General features: G+C 32.4%; 1 protein-coding gene across 10 annotated transcripts in view; it reads left to right on the top strand.

The window, feature by feature from the left end:
* The window catches only part of LOC119833694 (SH3 and multiple ankyrin repeat domains protein 3), a 159,081-nt gene that overhangs the window by 70,290 nt on the left and 67,893 nt on the right, over positions 1 to 20,898 (top strand). For all 10 annotated transcript variants that reach the window (XM_038357837.1, XM_038357835.1, XM_038357834.1 and 7 more), the window contains one exon: positions 13,724 to 13,877. In XM_038357837.1, coding sequence (XP_038213765.1) covers positions 13,737 to 13,877 — 141 coding nt within the window. In that variant the 5' untranslated portion in view covers positions 13,724 to 13,736. The remainder of the gene's footprint in view (positions 1 to 13,723; positions 13,878 to 20,898) is intronic.

Genomic DNA, 20,898 nt, shown 5'->3' with positions numbered 1-20,898 from the left:
ACATGATGTTTAATTAAAAAGTACTCTCAAATAAATCTCATGAAATTGCCTAATTTTTTAAATTGTTAATTTCAATATATTTTCATGAATTTTAAATGGATGAAACCATCAAAGTTTTTATATAATCAAGCTTTAAATTTCTATGTTTATCATCTGACAAGTTCAGCAAATCAATGAACAATACTCGCAATTTCCAGAGATCGCTATCAAGATATACGATACAGAGTGATCGCTCTACGGAACTCGAGGCAAATTGTCAAAGCGCATTAGACGGCTGAATGAATTGAGGTTTGTGTAACGGTCTAAGGCTAATTGTTTATATTTAATACGCAATGTATTCCAGTATTCGAATTTTGATTTTTTTTACATTTTTAGCATGTTAGTTTCAATATTGTAAACAAGCTCTGCTTTATACATTAGATATTGGGGATCGATACACATTTCAGGCAAGGTAAGAGGATGATAAAAATTGCCAAATAATTTCAATCATAAATATGAATTGACACCAATTGCTCAGGCCTCCTATTGCCACGATTCATCAATCAGTAAGTAGGTATATTAATTAGTATATTTAAGTGCGATGTAATTTATATACTAGTTGTTCTCCCTAGCTTCGCCCGTGATACATATATAGCCTAAGTCACTTAGTGAAATTGCAACTTTCTAATGGTGAAAGAATTTTTGAAAACGGTCCTATGGTTGAAACATTACAAACATACAAAAATACAAAAGTTTCCTCGTAATAATGTTAGTGTAGATACACATGTTACTATAAATGATTATCTTTTAAACTGTAAGGACCAGCTGGTGTCCCAATCGTGTTAGTAAAATTAACAATTCCTTTTAAAAAACATTGTCTTTTTATCAATCGCAATCATCTACATACATAAAGTCACAGAGCTCCCAAGTTCTATCGGATGCGGAGTTAAAATTTCAAAGTAACCGTATCCAAACCGTTCAGTGAAACCTTAGAGTGGTCGTTACGGACCACCTCCACCCGACACCGGTTCACCCACGGGACAATTGAGACGACGCTTTGAAACACGCGAATTCGTTGTTTCATTTTAGAGCTTAGAAATTTTACTTCTACACGGGTGTGTGTACCTAAATGAAATGCTTATTCTATGAATTATGGTGTTTCGAACTCAAGTGTGGTGGTGGAAGTTTGAAATGCTGAGATAATCTATTGAAGTCACCAGTCATGATCAGTGAAAGATGCAAGTTCGAGTCGCGAACTCGAATATTATAAAAACTAACATTAAACAAGAAGAAGTTATTGCTCCTAACAGAAACGAAAAACAACCTAGCTTGTACTAGAAAATCAACATCAACCATAACATAAATTAAGAGATACCGATCAGCACTTAGACAAGGAAACGTTTTAACTTTACACTAAAGAAAAATAATTCTTTCAACAGCTACTTTGATACTTATAAATCGCACGAAAAAGTACTGTTAAAAGGAAATTAATTCCACGCTATTAATTTAAAAAGAAACTTTGTACTACGCTCATTAGGTTCCCATTGTGACATTAGCCACGCTGATTGTATGGCCATCGTTTGCTAAGGACAGATATTGGGTATCAAATAAAGTAAATGAATTAATTACAGTGTACCAAGAAGGTGATGTCAGCCGTATTAGGTATTTAGGTTAATTTATGATTTACCCTTTTCGCTTAAAGTCCATTTTTGCGTGGGAAGTTACGTCAACATACCTTCTCTACTTAGCCTTACATAGGGGTGAAGGTATTATATAATGCTCGTACTCATAAATGGTTAATGCATTCATAAACAAGTATAACACTGTCCATCTTTAGGTTTAAATAAATAAAAAAAGAGATTAACAGAAGAAAATAACCACTAATTAATTATTTTCTTACTTTTAGTATCACGGGTGGCCGAGAGGCCTAGGCGTTGCCACGGTTCGGCGAAATGACGCGGGTTACAAACCCGCCTCGTAATAATTTTTTTTTTTTCACCATTATTTAGCAAGTTAAGTAGCGTAAATCCAATCGCAATACTATAGGCATAAAATAAAGTCGGAATAGCATAACAACATCTCGGTAATTCATATTATATAGCTCCTTATTTATAAATAACTAGCAAACCCGGCGAACTCCGTTTCGCCACCAAATGGCTTCATTTTTTCCCGCTTTTCTGTTGAAATTTCTATGCTATAAACCTCATGGTGCCCGAGACCTTTCCAACGAATGCAAAACCGTGGAAATCGGTTCGTGCGTTCTGGAGTTATAGCGTCAGGAAGGAAAACCCGACTTATTTTTATATAGTAGATCACGAAGATAATAAAATTTACCATTATCTAATACCGCGAACTCATTATGAAATAAAAGAATTACATATCGATCACCAACGAGTATGATTTGAAATTAATGCCACCTATAATTTGCTTATATATATAACAATTAGCAGTGTAAGATGTTTGTAATTTGTTTTATTCGTATCTGTGCCCCCACGGTTACACTCAACTTGTATATGTTGTTTAAATAAACAAACTCTTCAGCTTTATTAGTATAGACTAGCGGTCCGGCCCCGCTTCGCTCAGGGTACACATATTGCTTTTAGCCATCCTCAATAAATGGGCTATCTAACACTGAATTTTTTTCAAATCGGTCCCGTAGTTCTTGGTATAAACACGTTCAAACAAACAAACTCATCAGCTTTATTGGTATAGATACATTGTGGTAAGCTCAAAGCAATTCACAAGTTTAAAAATTCTCATCACCTTGACAAACATAAGTTCATTAGCAGAAGGTTCATCGACCCCGTCGGCTCGTCACAATTCAATTTATGTACGAATACCTAGTTCGATCTCAGTTTTTGTCACAACGTACAGTCGAGTGGGGAAGTGAACTAGATTAAATATTTTTTTATTTATATTCATTTTATTTATATATACATATTTCTGCCGACTTTTACAATTTTTATATAGCTTTTTTTCGTGTGTTTATAATTGTTTTAATTTCGATTTAAGCTGATTATCTATCTATTTGGTTTATGTTGACAGACACATTTTTACGATAACCACATACCAACAATACTGACACATTTTATACACTCTGCCGCGTGAAATTATACGACGTACCTTAATTCCTTTGAACATGTAGTTCAATCTTTTCGTAGATTTTTATACCAAAAATATGATCATATTACTTTCATAAAATAAAAATAAAACAAAACAGAAATAGATCATTTGATTATTATTTCCAATTTTACAAAATTTTGTAGGGACATCCTAGTAAGTTATAAAAAAACCTGTGTGAGGAGGACCCGCTCTTCCTTAACTTTAGTATTATAACTAGGTATATGAACATTGAAAATTTCATTGAAATTTTTCGTAATATGGGAATCATTCTATCGTATATATACATTATATAGTAAGTATTTCACGATACAGCATTGATAAAATATCAATTATGTACACGAATGTCCATCAACGTGAATCAAAGTTGCTATTGTCTACAATTTAATTTTTTATCAGCATCTACGTGCTACAGTATCTCTTCTTAGGCAGTATTCATTCTTGTATCATGTTGTGTCATGTGCCATGACGCATCGTAGCCTTGAACATCATCATCATCATCATCCTCAGCCCATACATGTTCCCACTGCAGGAACACGGGTCTCTTAAGAAGATTTAATTAATATATAGTATTTACCTTATCTTCACATATGTTTGTAACGTTTTCACGCAAAAACCACTGGACCGATTTCTTAACGTAACTTCATTGAGTGACATAAGCTATATATGTACCACCATATATGTACCGGGGCGAACGGCTTGTATTAAATATATATTATTTCTATATGTAAAGACCCAGTATTTAATGTAAAGACCTTATTCTTAAAATAAGAATAAGGTCTTACATTATACATTTAAGATATTCTATAGCTATGTTATTTTGTCTTGAAACGTCAAAGCACACTTTAATTTGTACCGAGCTTTGAAAATAAATTGAACAATAAATAATTATAAGAATTACTGTGCTACCGCGGACCGCCCGCGGCGTCTGCGGTCGAATGATCAAAACACAACGAAATGTTGCTTGCCTGTCAAATTTTATTATTTTTTTATTAATTATTATATTTATACTTTGTTATTATTAACAAAGTCAATAATACATGAATTTTAGACTTATGGAAGCACTAGCTGCGCCCCGCGGTTTCACCCCCGTAAGTTTCGTATCCCGTAGGAATATCGGGATAAAAGTTGCCTATATGTTATTCCAGTTGTCCAGCCATCTACGTACCAAATTTCTTTGCAATCGGTTCAGTAGTTTTTGTGTGAAAGAGCAAGACACACACCCATCCTTACGAACTTTCACATTTATAATATCAGTAGGACATAACATATTTCAAACCGTAAGTACTTACGTAGGTACCTAGTAACATAATGAATTTTTGTTTTATCAAGCAAACCTTGCATACAGATTGCTATTTTGCTTTCACGAATATTTAGTGATAATTTGTGCTTCAAGTAAGTACCTGATAAGACAAGTGGTACGCTCATTGACGATTTCGATAAGATAATAACTATTATATTGATATTAACTTAAATTATTCATACTATCGTAGTAGGTTTGATATGGAAGATTGTAGCTATAAATAATAATCATAAATTTGACGATGTACCTATAATAAAACTAAAAAAACGAAAGCAGCATCTGTTTCAATGTATAAACAGATTTTTTTATTTATCCTTACATTTGCGTATGTTAAATTGACATGATCGATTTTTTTGTAACTCTTTTTTTGTCGACGGTACGTATAGATATGTTTTTATATCATAGGCGACAAAGGATCCACCCACCAACCAGGTCGTTTGATGGTAAGCGCTACTACCCTTCCCTGGTGCGAACTAGAAATAAAGTATGCTCAACTCACACATGATAAAATACATACATAATTACTTATATTATTTATATAAACCTGAAGAATTTTTTTGTTTGTTTGAACGCGTTAATCTCAGGAACGAGAAAGTCCGAGAAAGGAAGCCCGAATTGAAAAATTAAATCAGTATTAATTTAGTCCATTTATGGAAGTATATACGAGTATGCTATAGGAAATAATGTACGTCTTTGCTAAAACCGCGTGGCACATACTAGCCAGTACTACATAGTTCATAATTGAAATTTAATTTCGATAATTTCTACAACTGCGAACATAGAATTATTTAATTTTAGATACGTCCAATGAAACGAAAATGCAATAAATCATAGTCAATATGTAATTAAAACTCAACTAATACCAGTGTCTAATTATTAAGACCCACAATTATAATTACTGTTGCAACTGATAATACGGTGTTTTGTATTAGCTCTATTGTTTCTGAATAATACAGCTGGATCGGGCAAGGCCGGTCCTCTCACACGTGTATCAGATACTTATAAATCGAAAGTTACTGTAATACGTATTAGCTAATAGCTATCGATGGCTTCGAGTACATATTCTAATATCACACTTCCCAGTCCATTCCTTTTTTCCAGTCGTCAATCCTTTCCTTATCCCTTTCCCTTAAAAGCGGACGCATTCTCTGTGAATGTGCATTACCTCTGCAAATGTCCATTCCATGGGCGTTGGTGATGGCTTGCCATCAGGCGAACCACCAGATCAGTATCCCGCTATGACATAAAAAATGCCTTCTACATATAAGTACTATAGCGGGTACTATGTTCTTGTGTGGGATATGTATAGGAAAAGTCCCTCGAATCACCGCTTTTATTTATTAATATTTCTCTTTTCTAGAAACATGTGTTTGTTGTATTACTTCAGTTAGACATACCTACTCCTAAGAGTAAATAGTTCAATATACCTACAATCTGCATATATAAATAGCTTAACCTGAGCTAAATAAAATAGCTGCATAAAAATCTGATAACAATTAATACTGAAAATGTACTCAAGTATGAAGCTAACCACACAGTATTTCAACACTCAACGCCCGAACTCGGCGAAGTCCATTAAAGTTGAGTTCTCTCGTAATAACGGAAAGTTTATTTAAAACAATGATGTTTCCCATTTAGCGTACTTGTGTTAATTGGTGACATAATTCCGACGCTTTAATATTCTATTGAATTTAACATTTGTTTACTTTAAAGGGATGTAAATTAGATTTTTACTGTATAAATGACTAAAGTGGGTATTGCGGGTATTGTAGTCGACAATGAAGTGAATTAATTCTAATTAGGAAATTATTTGATAAGAATATCGAATTTAAACCTTTTTATGGCATGTTTTGAAAAAATACTTTTGTCATTTTGTATATTATATCATAAAAAACACGACAAAATATATTTCAATTATTGTGGCCGCCATATATCTGCTTTTATTGGTGCTGCCTCGTTTACCTCTATGCATATAAAAATAACGCTATTAAAAAAAAAATATAATGTTATGTAATATTTTTGATAGCAAATATAACATAAAATACCTACCTACATCAAATTAAAGTTTTATTCAAAATCTGGAAGTTAAGCCGGCTCTTCGTATAAATGCCATCAAACTATACATTATACAGTTATTTATATCACCATAATCAATATTCAAATAACATTACAAAGTGCATGCATGTGTAATATGCATGCTACAAACAATAAAACATGCATGTCATGCAAATTGACGTAATTTAAGTGCAGGTTTACAACACGCCAAGTTCAAGTTTTCCATTAAACAAGGATGAGATCATTTGAAATTGTATATGACTTAATAATCCATATCTCTTAATCTTTTTGTTTATATTCTGAAATCATACGTTTTATGACTGTATCCAAGGTTAACGCATGCTTAATACGACGTAAATCTGTGTGTTTTGAGTAATTTTATACAGATTTTCAAAACAAAGGTGATCGGTTCGTAGCATATTTCTTTAATTTAAACATGGTCGATAAAATTTGTGTTAGAAATCAACACCCGTAATAAATAGCGAAATCGTAAAACACGCAATCATTCAAAACATTTTTTATCAATTATTTTAATTATAGGTCAGTAAACAATTATTAGAAAATCCATGGGCAATTATTCTTAATAAGATCATCCGGTAATAATAATATTCAAAGGCGTGTCTAAGATCATCATGTTTAAATCAATCTTCAATCTTCGTTCACAGTATAACGTTACTCAAGATTTCCACACCGTACCTTTCTATTTAACTTCTCAATTGACACATTTAAGAATTATGCAATACCGGGATGTATTCACAGCTCTAATGTGAGAAATGTTAAATATTTATACGTACCGTGGTTCATACGAACCAGATATTGTACTGAAAGGGCGGGTGTATAATCTGTAATTGTGTAGGTATAATCTGTGCTAGTTACTTTAATCTTGTATTACTTCCTGTGTTATCTGTGCGTTAATGAGGAGCGATCGGATTTTTAAATATTTTTCGAATGTTCCTTTTTACATCTTGTTGAAGGAATTTTTTTTTCAATACGTAATATTATATCACGTGGCTATATCACAGTCATACTAAAGTATTCTTGGTTTGTTTTGATTGAAACGTAGCGATGTGATGATTGGATATATTACTCAGTTGAATATTGACAATGTTTATAAAATACAATTATACAACTACATATACGTGTATTATTTACTTACTAGCTAATTATTTACTCTTCGCCGCCGCACGGCCTTGCCTACGTAGTCATAGACAATTCCCATTGGATAGAGATATTGCAATGCAGTAAAAACCTAATTATTTCCAGACACAAAACATTCCATAAACCTCACGTGGCACGGGAGCGAAATACAAACAAACAATCACTCTTTCGCATTTATAATATTTGTATCTTTGACTTGGCTTAAATTAATGAGTCTCCTGGAGTAGAAGGCATCCACGGTGATATTATCTTGAGATTATAGTTTACTATTATATTATCTGTTGTAAGGATGTATTAAAAGTTAAAACACTACACTGACTAGTAGTCTTTAGTCATATTTTCTTTATCTCTGAGTGGATGTGTAGTTAATTATGTATTTCAAAAATAATTTGAACTTTATTCATAGTTCTTAAATTGTATTCTCTGTAAGTTTTTTAAATTTTAAAATTTAAATAAAAATAAACGTTTTATTAATAAATACGTTTTAATATTTTCAACTTATATATGTACATTTTATACGTGTATTGGTTATGTAGAATTAGCAAGGGAAATATTTGTATTGCTAACGATGCAAAGTCACGAAACAGGTCATCATAACAAATTGTTGCAGCAGAAGTTAAACTAGATCAGTTATTACTTTGACTTTAGGATCAGTGCAGTCAAAACTCTAAATATGTTGTATTTATTTATAGAAGAACAGAATTGTATGCCATAAGTTTATTTATTTTTCGATAGTTGGGCTAGGTAAGCTTATATATTTAATATTAAACTTATTTACCTTTTTTAAGTCGACAAATCTAGTTCACTGTTCCGATGCTCTGCTATTTATTTATTTATTTATTTATTTATTTATTTATAAACAGGTACATCAACAGATCGCACTTGTAACATTGGTAAAATAATAATTACAAATGACAATATTCTTATGCTTGACCCTATTACAGATGTACACAACATTGCAAGAAAAAAAAAGTAAGATAACTATAGTAAATGGGGATGGCGTACATGGCTAAAATTATAACTTAATTCTAAGACTCTTAATTCTGGTTGTCCCACGGTATGATCTTTGCAGTTTCCGTTTAAACATTGGCATGCTATCGTGGAATATATCTAAGTTTGGGATATGCTATAGATGAGACTCGGGAAGACATTGTAGCAGTATTAATTACCTACCAAAATCTAATCTTAAAATTCATAGACTACTATGTATCATTGATTTTAACGATTTTAACTTTTCAACGAAAACAATTTGTTTTTTAAGAAAAAAATAATAAACAGCAGAATGGTCTTGCCCTTTAAAAACGAATGTCGAATACTTGATTCACCGGTAGTGGCGTTCGTGTGTGAAAATCTAAAATGTCAACGAAGATAATATGCAAAAACGAATATTTCAATTTTATGAATACGAGATATAAGTGTATATATAAACCTCAAATTTGCAATTTTATCATTGCGGAAGTAATCTGCCTTCTTGTAATGTTATGTTGATTAAATGACTTAATTGATTCGGGTGTAATATATATTTATGTAGGTAACCTCCGGGAAGATACAAGCTATATTTTAAATTTTTAATACTGTCGCGTGATACCGTAAAGATGCACGTAAGAGGAGCTATATTCAGAGAGTAACAGTAAATCACTGTGTTGTAGCTAAAAGCATTGCAAATATGAAGGTAGCGCGTACTGTTAGCGGTATGTGACACGCCTAAATCAAGCTCAACCCAACATTTTTTGGCTATAAATCCTTGTCAAACTATTTTATCCTAAACTCGCATAGCAATTTAAATGCATAGGAAATATGAAAAATTAATTGTGAAAATGGTTTGCCTCCTTACTTCAGGAATCATATATAGATTCGTATAATCCCGATATTCCCAAAAAACATAAAAATCCCAACTACGTATAATATAGGGCCACATTCGATTTACTAGATCTTTTCGTTTTTTTCCGGAAAAATAATGAGGAATATCCTCAAACAACGTTTTTAAGCAGACAAAACCGCGCACTGTCGCTAGTATTATACAGTAGATAAAACACAATTAATGATGAATCAATATGAACATTAGTTCACATACTAAATCCACTTGTTACCAGCTACTTGAAAATTGATAAATCACGTTTCGCGTAGCGTGTTGGGAACAATAAGTGATAATTCAGGTATTATGTTTTGTTTATCAAGTAAATCATTTGTGTTTGTTTGTTTACACTTTTTATTTAGTGTTTTATTTGTAATTCTTATCGGAAGTGTTTCAGCGGCAGTGAACTAATTTGGGCTGATGATGATGCAAAATTAAGATTAAAGCAATTTGTATCAATACCTCCTTCCTTCCTCCTTTTGAGCATATATCTAATATTATTTAGTCTTGTCTACAACTCCGTTTAAATGCTTCATGTTTCAAATTTCATCTAATTTGATAATCACTATGGTAAATACAGCGTTCATTATAAAATGAAATCCTACTCTGATCGAAAAACGTCCTTTCTCTCCATAAATAAAAATCAATCGTACCTCATAATTCTCGTCCATACAGAATGTCCACTGAAGGTCGCTAGCTGCATACCTACCGCTCTGACGCGTATTTTAACATTTAACTAGGTATTATTAAATCTTGAATCACAATAAATCCCGCATTTCCATAATGCCAACTATGAATGTTAATATATTTAAGACTAGTATATGTTTAAACCTACCCGTGTTATGAGTTGACGATCCTACTAATTATTATTACAAATTATGCAAAGGTGTTCGTTGAAATGTCGGGATAAATAATATATTAAGTCAAGCATGTCTTACCCAAGTGGTACCTACGGTAGTAATGTCTACTAAGAATTTCTTCCATGTGTTTGATTATAGATAAAAAGTCTATCCATATTCATTCAATAAATAGTTGTTATATTAATGTTTCGTTCGTCGTTGCGTTCAAAAGAAAGACCTTTGGGAAAGCAGTACTAAGTCCAATGCGGGAAAAAACAGAGCTATGTCGATATATAGGTCGTCTAGGATCCAACACTTTCCCACACTGGAATAAGTACTGCTTTAAGACGTCACGGTAACTCCCTTGGTTATCAATTCATTTATTCATGTAATTGTAACACATTCACGTGTGATATACATACATCTATTTAGCTTCTTTGATTTAATTTGATCACATTTTTTCGGAAATGTTTTCTGTTCCGGTATTATATATAGCTAGTTTATATATATAGAAAGTTTATTACATCGGCATTTGGATTAATCGAAAGACACGACGGTCGTTAGTAACGAATTTTCTTTTAATGATGGACATCACGTATGTAGTTATAAACGTACAATCTAGAAAAGCGAAGAAATTAATGCAACAGATAACAAACCACAAAATAGTATATTATCAGTATATAAATATATGTTTGATAGTTAGAATAATATGTTATCTATTTTCTCATTGCTATCATGCTTGACCTTAATTGGTGAAATCAATTTGTCATTATTTCGTATTTTATCTTAACGTGTCCTAAATTGGTTTATTTATTAATCAAGAGTTATTAATGTTTCATTGAATTTTTTTATGAAAACTCATCAGTATATAATTTTAATGGATTTATTTTTATGAATCAAAACTTCTTAAACGGAAAAATCAGATTTTGTATTATTATCTTCAATCTATTGTTTAAATTTTAATAGATTGGTAAATTTATGTTTGTGTCAATTTATTTTTAAGTGCGTTATAGATACACTTAGATCATACTTATTAGAAGTATCGCATGAATGTCCAATATACCCACGCATAAAGTATTATTGCAAAGAAAACTTACCAGAACTTTCCCATTAGAAGACAACAATTTGTACCAAAATTAGAATATAAAAGTTTCTAAGCAGAAAGTGCTTTCTTATCAGATAAAGCGTGAATTTCGGTATCACCACAGAGACTCTTAGATAAGATCCCTTATCTTTATACACACAGATTATTACATACCCTAGTTACGCAACCAAGAAAGCATTTGCTTTTTAACAAAACAGTTGGATTAATATAAAATTATGCCGAGGGCGCATACGCACGGTATGCAAATAAAAAATATATTCTTAGGAAACTAAATCTTCTGTGGTGATTTTATGTCCGGTCCGATTATTCGATATTTTATGTGTAAGAAAAACAAATATATTTCATTCATCCTCACAAACTTGTGTGTTTCAAGCATTAGTATCTAGTACGTAGTCCCAATACTAACTTTTTCTGAAATATGATTAAGATTTGAATCATAATATTGTTCAACTAGCTGCGCCCCGCGGTTTCACCCGCGTAAGTCCGTATCCCGTAGGAATATCGGGATATAAAGTTGCCTATATGTTATTCCAGTTGTCCAGCTGTCTACGTAACAAATTTCATTGCAATCGGTTCAGTAGTTTTTGCTTGAAAGAGCAACAAACGCACACACATCCTTACAAACTTTCGCATTTATAATATTAGTAGGATTAATATCGTCAGAAATTAAATAAGTATTTTATAAGCACAAATAATGAGCTTCTCCTTCTAACAAATTCGGTCCGCTATTATCCGCTTAAGTTATAACACATTATGAATCTTTGGAACCCAATCTTAACCTTATCATCGAACCCTTCTACCATCTTATGATCTTACCCTGCTTAATATTTTGAACCTTTTGCGCTTGCTTTATTTCCAAATTAGATTAATATTACGTGATAAGTGGACTATATTTATATGCTGAATTTTTACACATAAATAAACATATAAATATTATTTCTTTACTTATTGCGCACCTTTTCCTGTTTTCCTGTTACTCACGTAAATATATTAATTACAGCCAATTCAGTAGCGCTAATGAGATAACTACCGAAACTTTATCATAGATCAGATTCACGTATAAAATTACTAGGTATTTATCAAAATAGCTATACTGATATTTCTTTGATAATAATTCTACCTAATTGATCTTACTTATTGGGTAACGGGATAGTAATTTTTTTAAGAAACATGCGTACATATTCATAAAATACTCGAGATATTTGAAAAGCATGTTTATTTCACTTTTAACGAATATTATATGAATAATTCTCGTTATAACTAATTTAGTAATTTGCTATGAGATAGAAGAGACAAAGCCTTCGTAACAAATTATATAATTGGACAAATAGGACACATTGTAAAATTCTATTTATTTTTAAATTTTACTAGCTTTTGCCCGTGGTTTCGCACGTGTTAAAAACCGAGTGGTTTAATAGATGTTTTATGCAAAAAAATCTTCCTCTTGTATCATGTCTGTATCTATTAAAAAAAAATCCCATAAAATCCGTTGTGTTTTGAAGATCTAAGCATACATACATACAGACGCGAAAAGCGAAGAAACTTTATCTTATACTATGTAGTGATAAGATAATAAAATAAGTCTGAATTGTATTAAGATATTATTACTTTTATCGTCTACATTGAATTACCGGTTACATCCCATATATCTCGCACGATATTCAATTCGTTTGATTTATTGCAGAGTCTGCAAGTCGTCGCCATGTTTAATTTACTATCGCGATTGTTTCTAGAAGGCTCTATGGCGCCACTGCTTGAATTCGTAATTGCAATTTCATCGAACCGGACGCCGCAACCCTTGCACGGAATGAATATTTCTATATTCTCGGGATAAATTTCTTATAAGTCATTAAATTAATACGAGTATAGAAGTTGCAGAGAGAATGACTGGAATAAAAAGGTTAATTTTTATCTATAACTAGTGGTGCGCCTCGACGTTTTTTCTCCCAATAAAAACCTTTCTTGTGCCTTAAGAAAATCAGTCGACCATTTCGGGTAATTTTAATTTTAAATTAGTCTAATATGCTGGAAGATTAATTTTTATTTATATAAATATAAATTGAGATTAGTTATTACTAATTAATGTATTATAATGATGCAGTCCAGTTAGCTTTCCGATAATTTGTCGGTTTTGAGTATACGCAATACAACTGCCTAGTAACAGTGGACTCCGACACAAATGGTTATTTGGCTCCTTATATCTTTTTTCCCTAAAAACAATATCCCATAAATCTTCAAAAGCAAGTCAGTCTGCCAAAAAAAAACTGAAGTCTATGCAGCCCCATTCTAACATTACCATTCCATTACAGATGGCGTAAAGTAATGGAGGGCGAGTGCACGGAGGAGGGCTGGCTGCTGGTGCGGGTCCACGTGCCCGAGCTGAACGTGCAGAAGAGCCTGCAGTTCTCCCGGGATCAGCTCGTGTGGGACGTCAAGCAGCAGTGCCTCGCCGCCTTGCCTAAGGTCAGTACTGAGATCATAAGTCGCAATAGCATTTGTTCTGGTAAGGAGTAGATATGTGATACTTTATTCTTTGCAGTACATATTTGCCAGTGATTGACAAAAAAGACAATTAATTATTAATATATAAAATAACATGCCGGCATATATGTACTAAAAGGCGGCCTTATTGCTCGAAAGCAAGCTCTTCCAGGCAACCTTTGTTCTGGTAAGAAATATATGTGACTAGCAGTGCCTCACCGCTGGTCTGTTGATCTATCATAATATGTTACTTTATTTTTAAACAATCGATTCTAGAGGTAGTATGAATCTACCACACAAACTGCGATAGCCCGATTCTATTGCAACGGACTATCAGCGTTTAAACACAAATACATAGAATTACTAAAGAAACAATAAACACAAGTTTAATTCTATATCATTACTCTCTACTCGACTTCACGAGACGCAGGGAACAACGAAACTCAGTTAATAGCCTGTTTATCTATCACTTCATATCTCCTTAATTATTTCATTTCCTTTCGCTATTGTTTTTCAGTGTTTATCCTGATCTCGCATTTCATCTTGTTCTCATTTATTTCACAAAGAGACCCAGAAAGTATTACCTACTTCAGAGTTGTAATTGTGACGTTTTACGCCATTCCCGTTTTCTGTTTTTGTTATGAAGCTTTTGTTTATACGTTTCAAGTGGACTATTATATTGTACTTGGAGCTCACTCGTGTCGACATAAAAATATTTAACGTAAATACTGTAACACTTTTGTGGTGTTTTTTTTTTTTTAATTCTCATTCACTCGACACAGTATGAAATGGAAGTTGTTATTTGGGACAACTGCATGTAATTTTTACACACTATGCAATCGATTTATATTTGAAAAATGTGTTAAATCCAATCATGAAGTGGCTTCGAACCCATGTCCGTCTCTTGTTAAGGTAAGGTAAGGTTTAGCCGAGCTGCGCAAGATGTCCAAACGGTATTGTTAAAACGTGGGTTCGAATCCGACCTTATGATTGAATTGCCATTTTTTTTTATTTGAAATTTTAATTTAGTTCTATTAAAACCCAAAAAAGTAAGTTCATTTTTATAATTGTACCAAAGCTCCAACTCGACTTAATACGCATTAAAAATAGTACTGATTGTGTGCTAATAAGCATTTATATATCAATTAGCTCTTGCGGATTCAAATTCTCTTACGTCTGGAGTACTTAGCTTGAATATTATACATTTATACATACACATAACAGTAAAAAAAGATTAACAGTACCTTATTTATCTCAACATAAGTACTTTGCACCAATATCACTAACGAAATCGCAATGTCGCTTATTTGAGAGTTGAGACGGCCGTTGGGATCGGTATGCAATTAACTTTGTAGTAGGTTATCACACCGTCTGTTACTGACCTGGTTCTGTATAAGGACTCGTTTGTACGTCTTACAGGCCGGCCACGTGCAAGCGGTGTGAGTGGTGGTCTAGGGTACGAGGAATTTGTAGGGGGCGATGTTGCAATTCGCGGCGCCGATGTGTGACTAAGAGGATAGCAAAGACTAGTATTGTTGAATCTATTAGCATTACTATTGGATTCTACTGTATTGGTGTATTAAGAAGAATTTGTTTAGTCCTGAAATGACATAGATTTTATTTCCCGCGATCCTTGATTTTGTTTTAAGGTGGGATAAGTCGGGAGTCTTCAAAGCTATATTGATAATCACATAATAAAAAAATATTTATTGTGAAAAAGAGCTATTTGTGATGAAACTCTGTCAAAGATATTCGCTGCAATTAAATAGCGGATAATATTTTTAACTCCCCCAATATGGGTTTCAAATGAAATAATAGAATACTGTAACTCTGTGACAAAATTCGCATCCAGGATGGCTAGCAAAACAAAACGGGGCTTTTTAATTTTAGTTGAATTATTTATTTTTTTTTAGTCTTTAGTTTAGTTAAATCCATTTACAAAATATTGCTCTTCGTAGTTGAAAAATTCCATAAGTGAGAAATTTTTGAAAGAATAGAAAAAATTTGATCACGAGGCGGGATTCGAACCCGCGTTTTTTGTCCAATCGTAGCAACACCTAGCCTCCTTCAGAAATTTCTCATTTACAAAGCATTTCAATGCTATAAAACTATACATTAAATTCCATAAGTGAGTTAATTGCATACCTGCAGTAAATAACATTAAGCGAAAAATATATTTATTTAGCAACTCATGTATCAAGATAAGATCTTTAATTTCCACATGTCCTTCATTTATAACTCTTCACACCATATACATACATAGATTTCTTTAATTTAAATATTGCTCAGATACGCGGTTACATAAAACTCCTTAAGCTAACTCGCATCTAATTATAGTCAACTTTACGACCAATTTTGGTCCAAGTTCGGATCTAACGAAATGTTAATGAAGCTATTTACATAATAATATGTCGACGATCACCTTTAGATTTGTTCGCAGAATAAAGTTTTAATTTATTTCGAGTATTATCTGTAGGCCCATAAATTATTTTTTATCTTATTCTCCCTCAGATAAGGAATAAAATACGGTGTGGTGTGGATAATTTTACACTTGGCTGTTGCTCTGAAGTCCTTACTTAGAAATGCGTATAGAGAAGTTTAATTGATTTGAATCTTTAAATTCAGTTTTAAATACACCAAATGTTAAGAATATAATGATCTAAATGCTGAATGACGTCCACGCTTGTATATTCTGGAAGACATTTATATTTAGGAAGTTTTACTTACTTCTTTAACTACACCACTCAATATTGGTCATAATTCGATAGCTCATTCTATGAACAAACGATGTATAATCGATACCATCATCATCATCATCAGCCCATACATGTTTCCACTGCTGGGACACAGGCCTCCTATGAGGGTTCAGGCCATAATCCACCACGCAGGCCAAGTGCGGGTTGGCAGATGTCACATGTCGTCGAACTTTTTGATTCTTGGACATGCCGGTTTCCTCACGATGTTTTCCTTCACCCTTTTGAGCAGTGGTGATGTTATCCACATGTGCAGATAAATTGAAAAATCAATTTATTTCCTTCACGCTCGCCCGCCTCGACTTCTCGATTTTGAAGTCCGAGGTTCTCACCACTGAGCCACCAGAAATCGATACCAATGAATTGCAAATATACTGTGAGAGATGGCGTATTCCGTTGTTTATTGAACCCCCATTACACGTGGACCGAAGTCTAATCGATGATTGATCTAATGAAAATGCTTTTGATGTTATTTATGGATCCGCTAAGTGAATGTTTTGATAGACCTCTATCATATTAATTGGTAAACATATTTATTATATACCTACTTCGTAAAATATTTTAATATAATGTATAAAAATGAACAAATTGGTGGAGCTTTTAGAAGAAAGAAAAATAGTTGGTTACATAACATTGACTGCTGTTAACTCTTAAGTTATTAAAAACCCTTTTTTGGAATATACGCCGTGATTGGACTGTAACCAACTATATCGACTTGCCTCATTATGCTCATTTTTTATGTAATAGCGGGCAATTAAGCCGATGGCTCTCCTAGATATAAGCAATCATCCCCGCCCATGAACATTTGCAGAAGTAGAGCCGCTGCAAATGCGTTGCCCATTTTCAAGGGGGTAAGGATTAAGGAATGGACTGGGCACGGTAAGGAAAATAGCGTACCGTTGTGAAGTGTTTTGTGTGCGCTTCTATTATTACATTGATTGAAAAATACGTCTATAAATAGCGCTAAATAAATCAATAAAATACCTAAGAAATATTTGCTCCTGAATCATAAAGCAAAGAAATTAAGTTTGTTATTTTCAATAGCCCTTATCCATGGCCCACGCGACTGTAGGCGGGACAACGCCGACGACAACCGTAAATCGCAATAAACTCTTAGGCCTTATAATACACGGACGGGGCCACCGTTTCTTTAGATGCTACATTAATTGGTCAGTATAAACGTTGTTGATAGAGAAACTAAATAAGTTAATTTTATGCAGTTTCTAGTATTCAGAATTTCTTATTTATAAAGATAAAAATAAGTTAAATTCATGTAACTTCATGCAAAAAATATGCTTTCAAAATGACCTGTAACTTTATAAACATGTGTAGACATGATAAATAATAGTATCTATTTAACTATCATTGAAATGAAATATTTTCATTGGTGTATAAGAATATAATTTAATAAAACCGCAATGTGGCTGGAGTCCTAACTAAAACTGCATTATAACATCATCTATCTATGCTGACGACAGATATGCTGTGCAATGCCTATGCGTATTATGCTTTTAATACAAACTGATAGATAGAAGACAGGAGTTAAACTGCGTGAAATTACAGCTAATAGTTTGGTATGAAAATAGATCACAAAATTTGTTTGAAAAATGAATAATTTCTCAAACTTGGAAATTATAAAACTGTATAAAATATTGATAAATTAATAAATAGGATTAAATAATAAGCACTAATAACGCAATATTTTTAGATAAATACAAAAAAGAAACCTGACGCTCTATTCAACAATTTATATCTATTATACGTAATAGATATAAATTGTTATATAATGTGAGGATTTCTAAATCCTAAAAGATCCTACTAATATTATAAATGAGAAAGTGTGTGTTTGTAACTCTTTCACGCAAAAACTACTGAACCGATTGCAATTAAATTTGGTACGTAGATAGCTGAACAACTGGAATTACACATAGGCACCTTTTTATCCAACGATATTCCAACGAGATACGGACTTACGCTGGTGAAACTGTGGGGCGCAGCTAGTTATTTAATATTTGCAAGAATGAAATGCACTGTAAGAGAAATAGCTTAATTGCAAGAACATTATTCAACATTACATTGTAGTGTTTAACTTGTGAATGGGTATTACAAGTGCTAGAGTTAGTTTCAAAATGTTATCCGTAGTTAGAAGTGGGCGGGCATTACTAGACTTGTTAATAAATATACTAAACGTTTCTGTTTTCAACAAATCCCATTGACAACAAATATTAGGTATTTTTAAGTCGCAAAGCTTAGGAAGGGCTTCAATATGAACGTACTATATACGTTGTGGGTCAGATTATCATAAACTAGCAGTTCGCCGCGGTACATATATATCCTATAGCCTTCTTCGATAAATGGGCTATCTAACACTCAAAGAATTTTTCAAATCGGACCAGTAGTCCCTGAGATTTTTTCAAACAAACAATCTCTTCAGCTTTATAATATTATTATAGTTTAATATCAAGATAAATTAACCCTTTTTATTAAAATAGTTAACGGGCCTTAGTTACATTTTAACTGACATTGTTACTAATAGTTTCAATAGTCAAATATCCACTTATCATCCACTTGTAATCTTAGTTGGAATTTTGATATTTTTTACATATTTTTACACTTATTATCCATGTAAGTTCTCGATAATACCTTTATCAAATGTGTTAGTATTTAATCATTGTGTTTCTAAATAATTCAATTACATTGTTGTTTTTGTAATTGGAAATACATTATTGTTATGTCACTATGCCTATTATATTCAAGTATGTAGGCATTTATAAGTATATTATTATTTATTAATTGTTGTATTTTTAATTAAATCAACCATCCGCTTATTATATTATAAATACACAATACAATGCATAATACTAGTACTCATACTATTCCATTTTTCCTGATAAACTATGAATAGATTTTATACAAAAATTAATAATTTATTTCAACCTAACCTAGCCTACTGGCCTAGTTGAGGCGTCACAGTGAATAGAAAATGCTTCTATCTGCCTATCAATAGTATTTTCCATATTATTTTATATTTCCTTAATAAAAGACTAACTAGAATTTTATTTTGCCTTATTGGCACACTGATTAAGGCAATAGTATAGAAGCGAGGTGTCCTGGATTCGATTCCCAACAGACACCAGTGAAATAGAATTTTATAATGTGTTATAAATTCTACAATCAACTCTGATATATAAAGTTGCACATAACAACCAAAACCATAACTATAATATACAAGCAGTGCTTCCCAATAACTCCTATCAGTACTCAATTTGATTCGTTCTTGGAAAAATCAAACACTAAACCGGTTCCACAGTTAACACTGATCCCTCAAGCATGGCCGATGGTCACGCCGATCCTTCACTGGCTAACTGTTATGTGTGTGGGAAATTAAAATATACTAGCATACAATGAGAGCACTAGATGTATTGAGATTAACAGTTATGTGATCTTAGCCTCTAATTGCCGAAAAACACAATGAATTGAATGTATCTCGAAATTCTGTTCGAATACATACCTACCTTGTAAACTGCATAAATAATGAACTATTTAATGTCGTATAATTTAAATATTTCTTGGTATTTATCATCTTTATATAGGTATATATATATTTGTGACATTATGTTAATTGTTGTATAAAATTTCGTGTTTAAAGATGGGACAAAAAATTGCAAATGAACGTAAATTATCTACTACTAGCTTCCCGCCCGCGGCTTTGCCCGCATAGTCGCAGGAACGAATTCCTCGCATGTTCCTGTTCCCTTGGGATTTCTGGAATAAAAACTTATCTATGTCCGTCTCATGGTTCTAAGCTACCTCTGCAAAAATTTTCTAGATCTTTCTCGTTGCCTTCCTTCTTTATAATAATTTATGTTGCCTTTTTATTATTCTTCTATCTTCCTCGTTCTTCTTTGTTTTCTATGAAATTTAGTTGGCGGTACTTACCCTTATTAAACTGCCATAGAATTTGAAGAATTTCTCTTCTTACTATTATCATAACTATATCAAAAAGCATTCATGCATATTTAACAGAATTATTTTTATGTGATTCACCTTCCAACAATCTGATATTTTACATTATCCAGTAATCTAATTAGAATATAAATCATAACATTTTAATTTACGACAAAAAATAACGTTCATCACAAGTAATTTTATCTTTATTAATATTTTCATGGAAATACTCATAGTCATAACTTATAATTAGTCGTAAAGTAAATAATCATATTTTTAAAACGAATCATGATTTATTTTGT

Source organism: Zerene cesonia, chromosome 17 (genome assembly GCF_012273895.1).
Source record: "Zerene cesonia ecotype Mississippi chromosome 17, Zerene_cesonia_1.1, whole genome shotgun sequence".
NCBI lineage: Eukaryota > Metazoa > Arthropoda > Insecta > Lepidoptera > Pieridae > Zerene > Zerene cesonia.
Note: the sequence above shows the minus strand (reverse complement) of the source record. Positions and strands in the feature narration are given on the sequence as shown.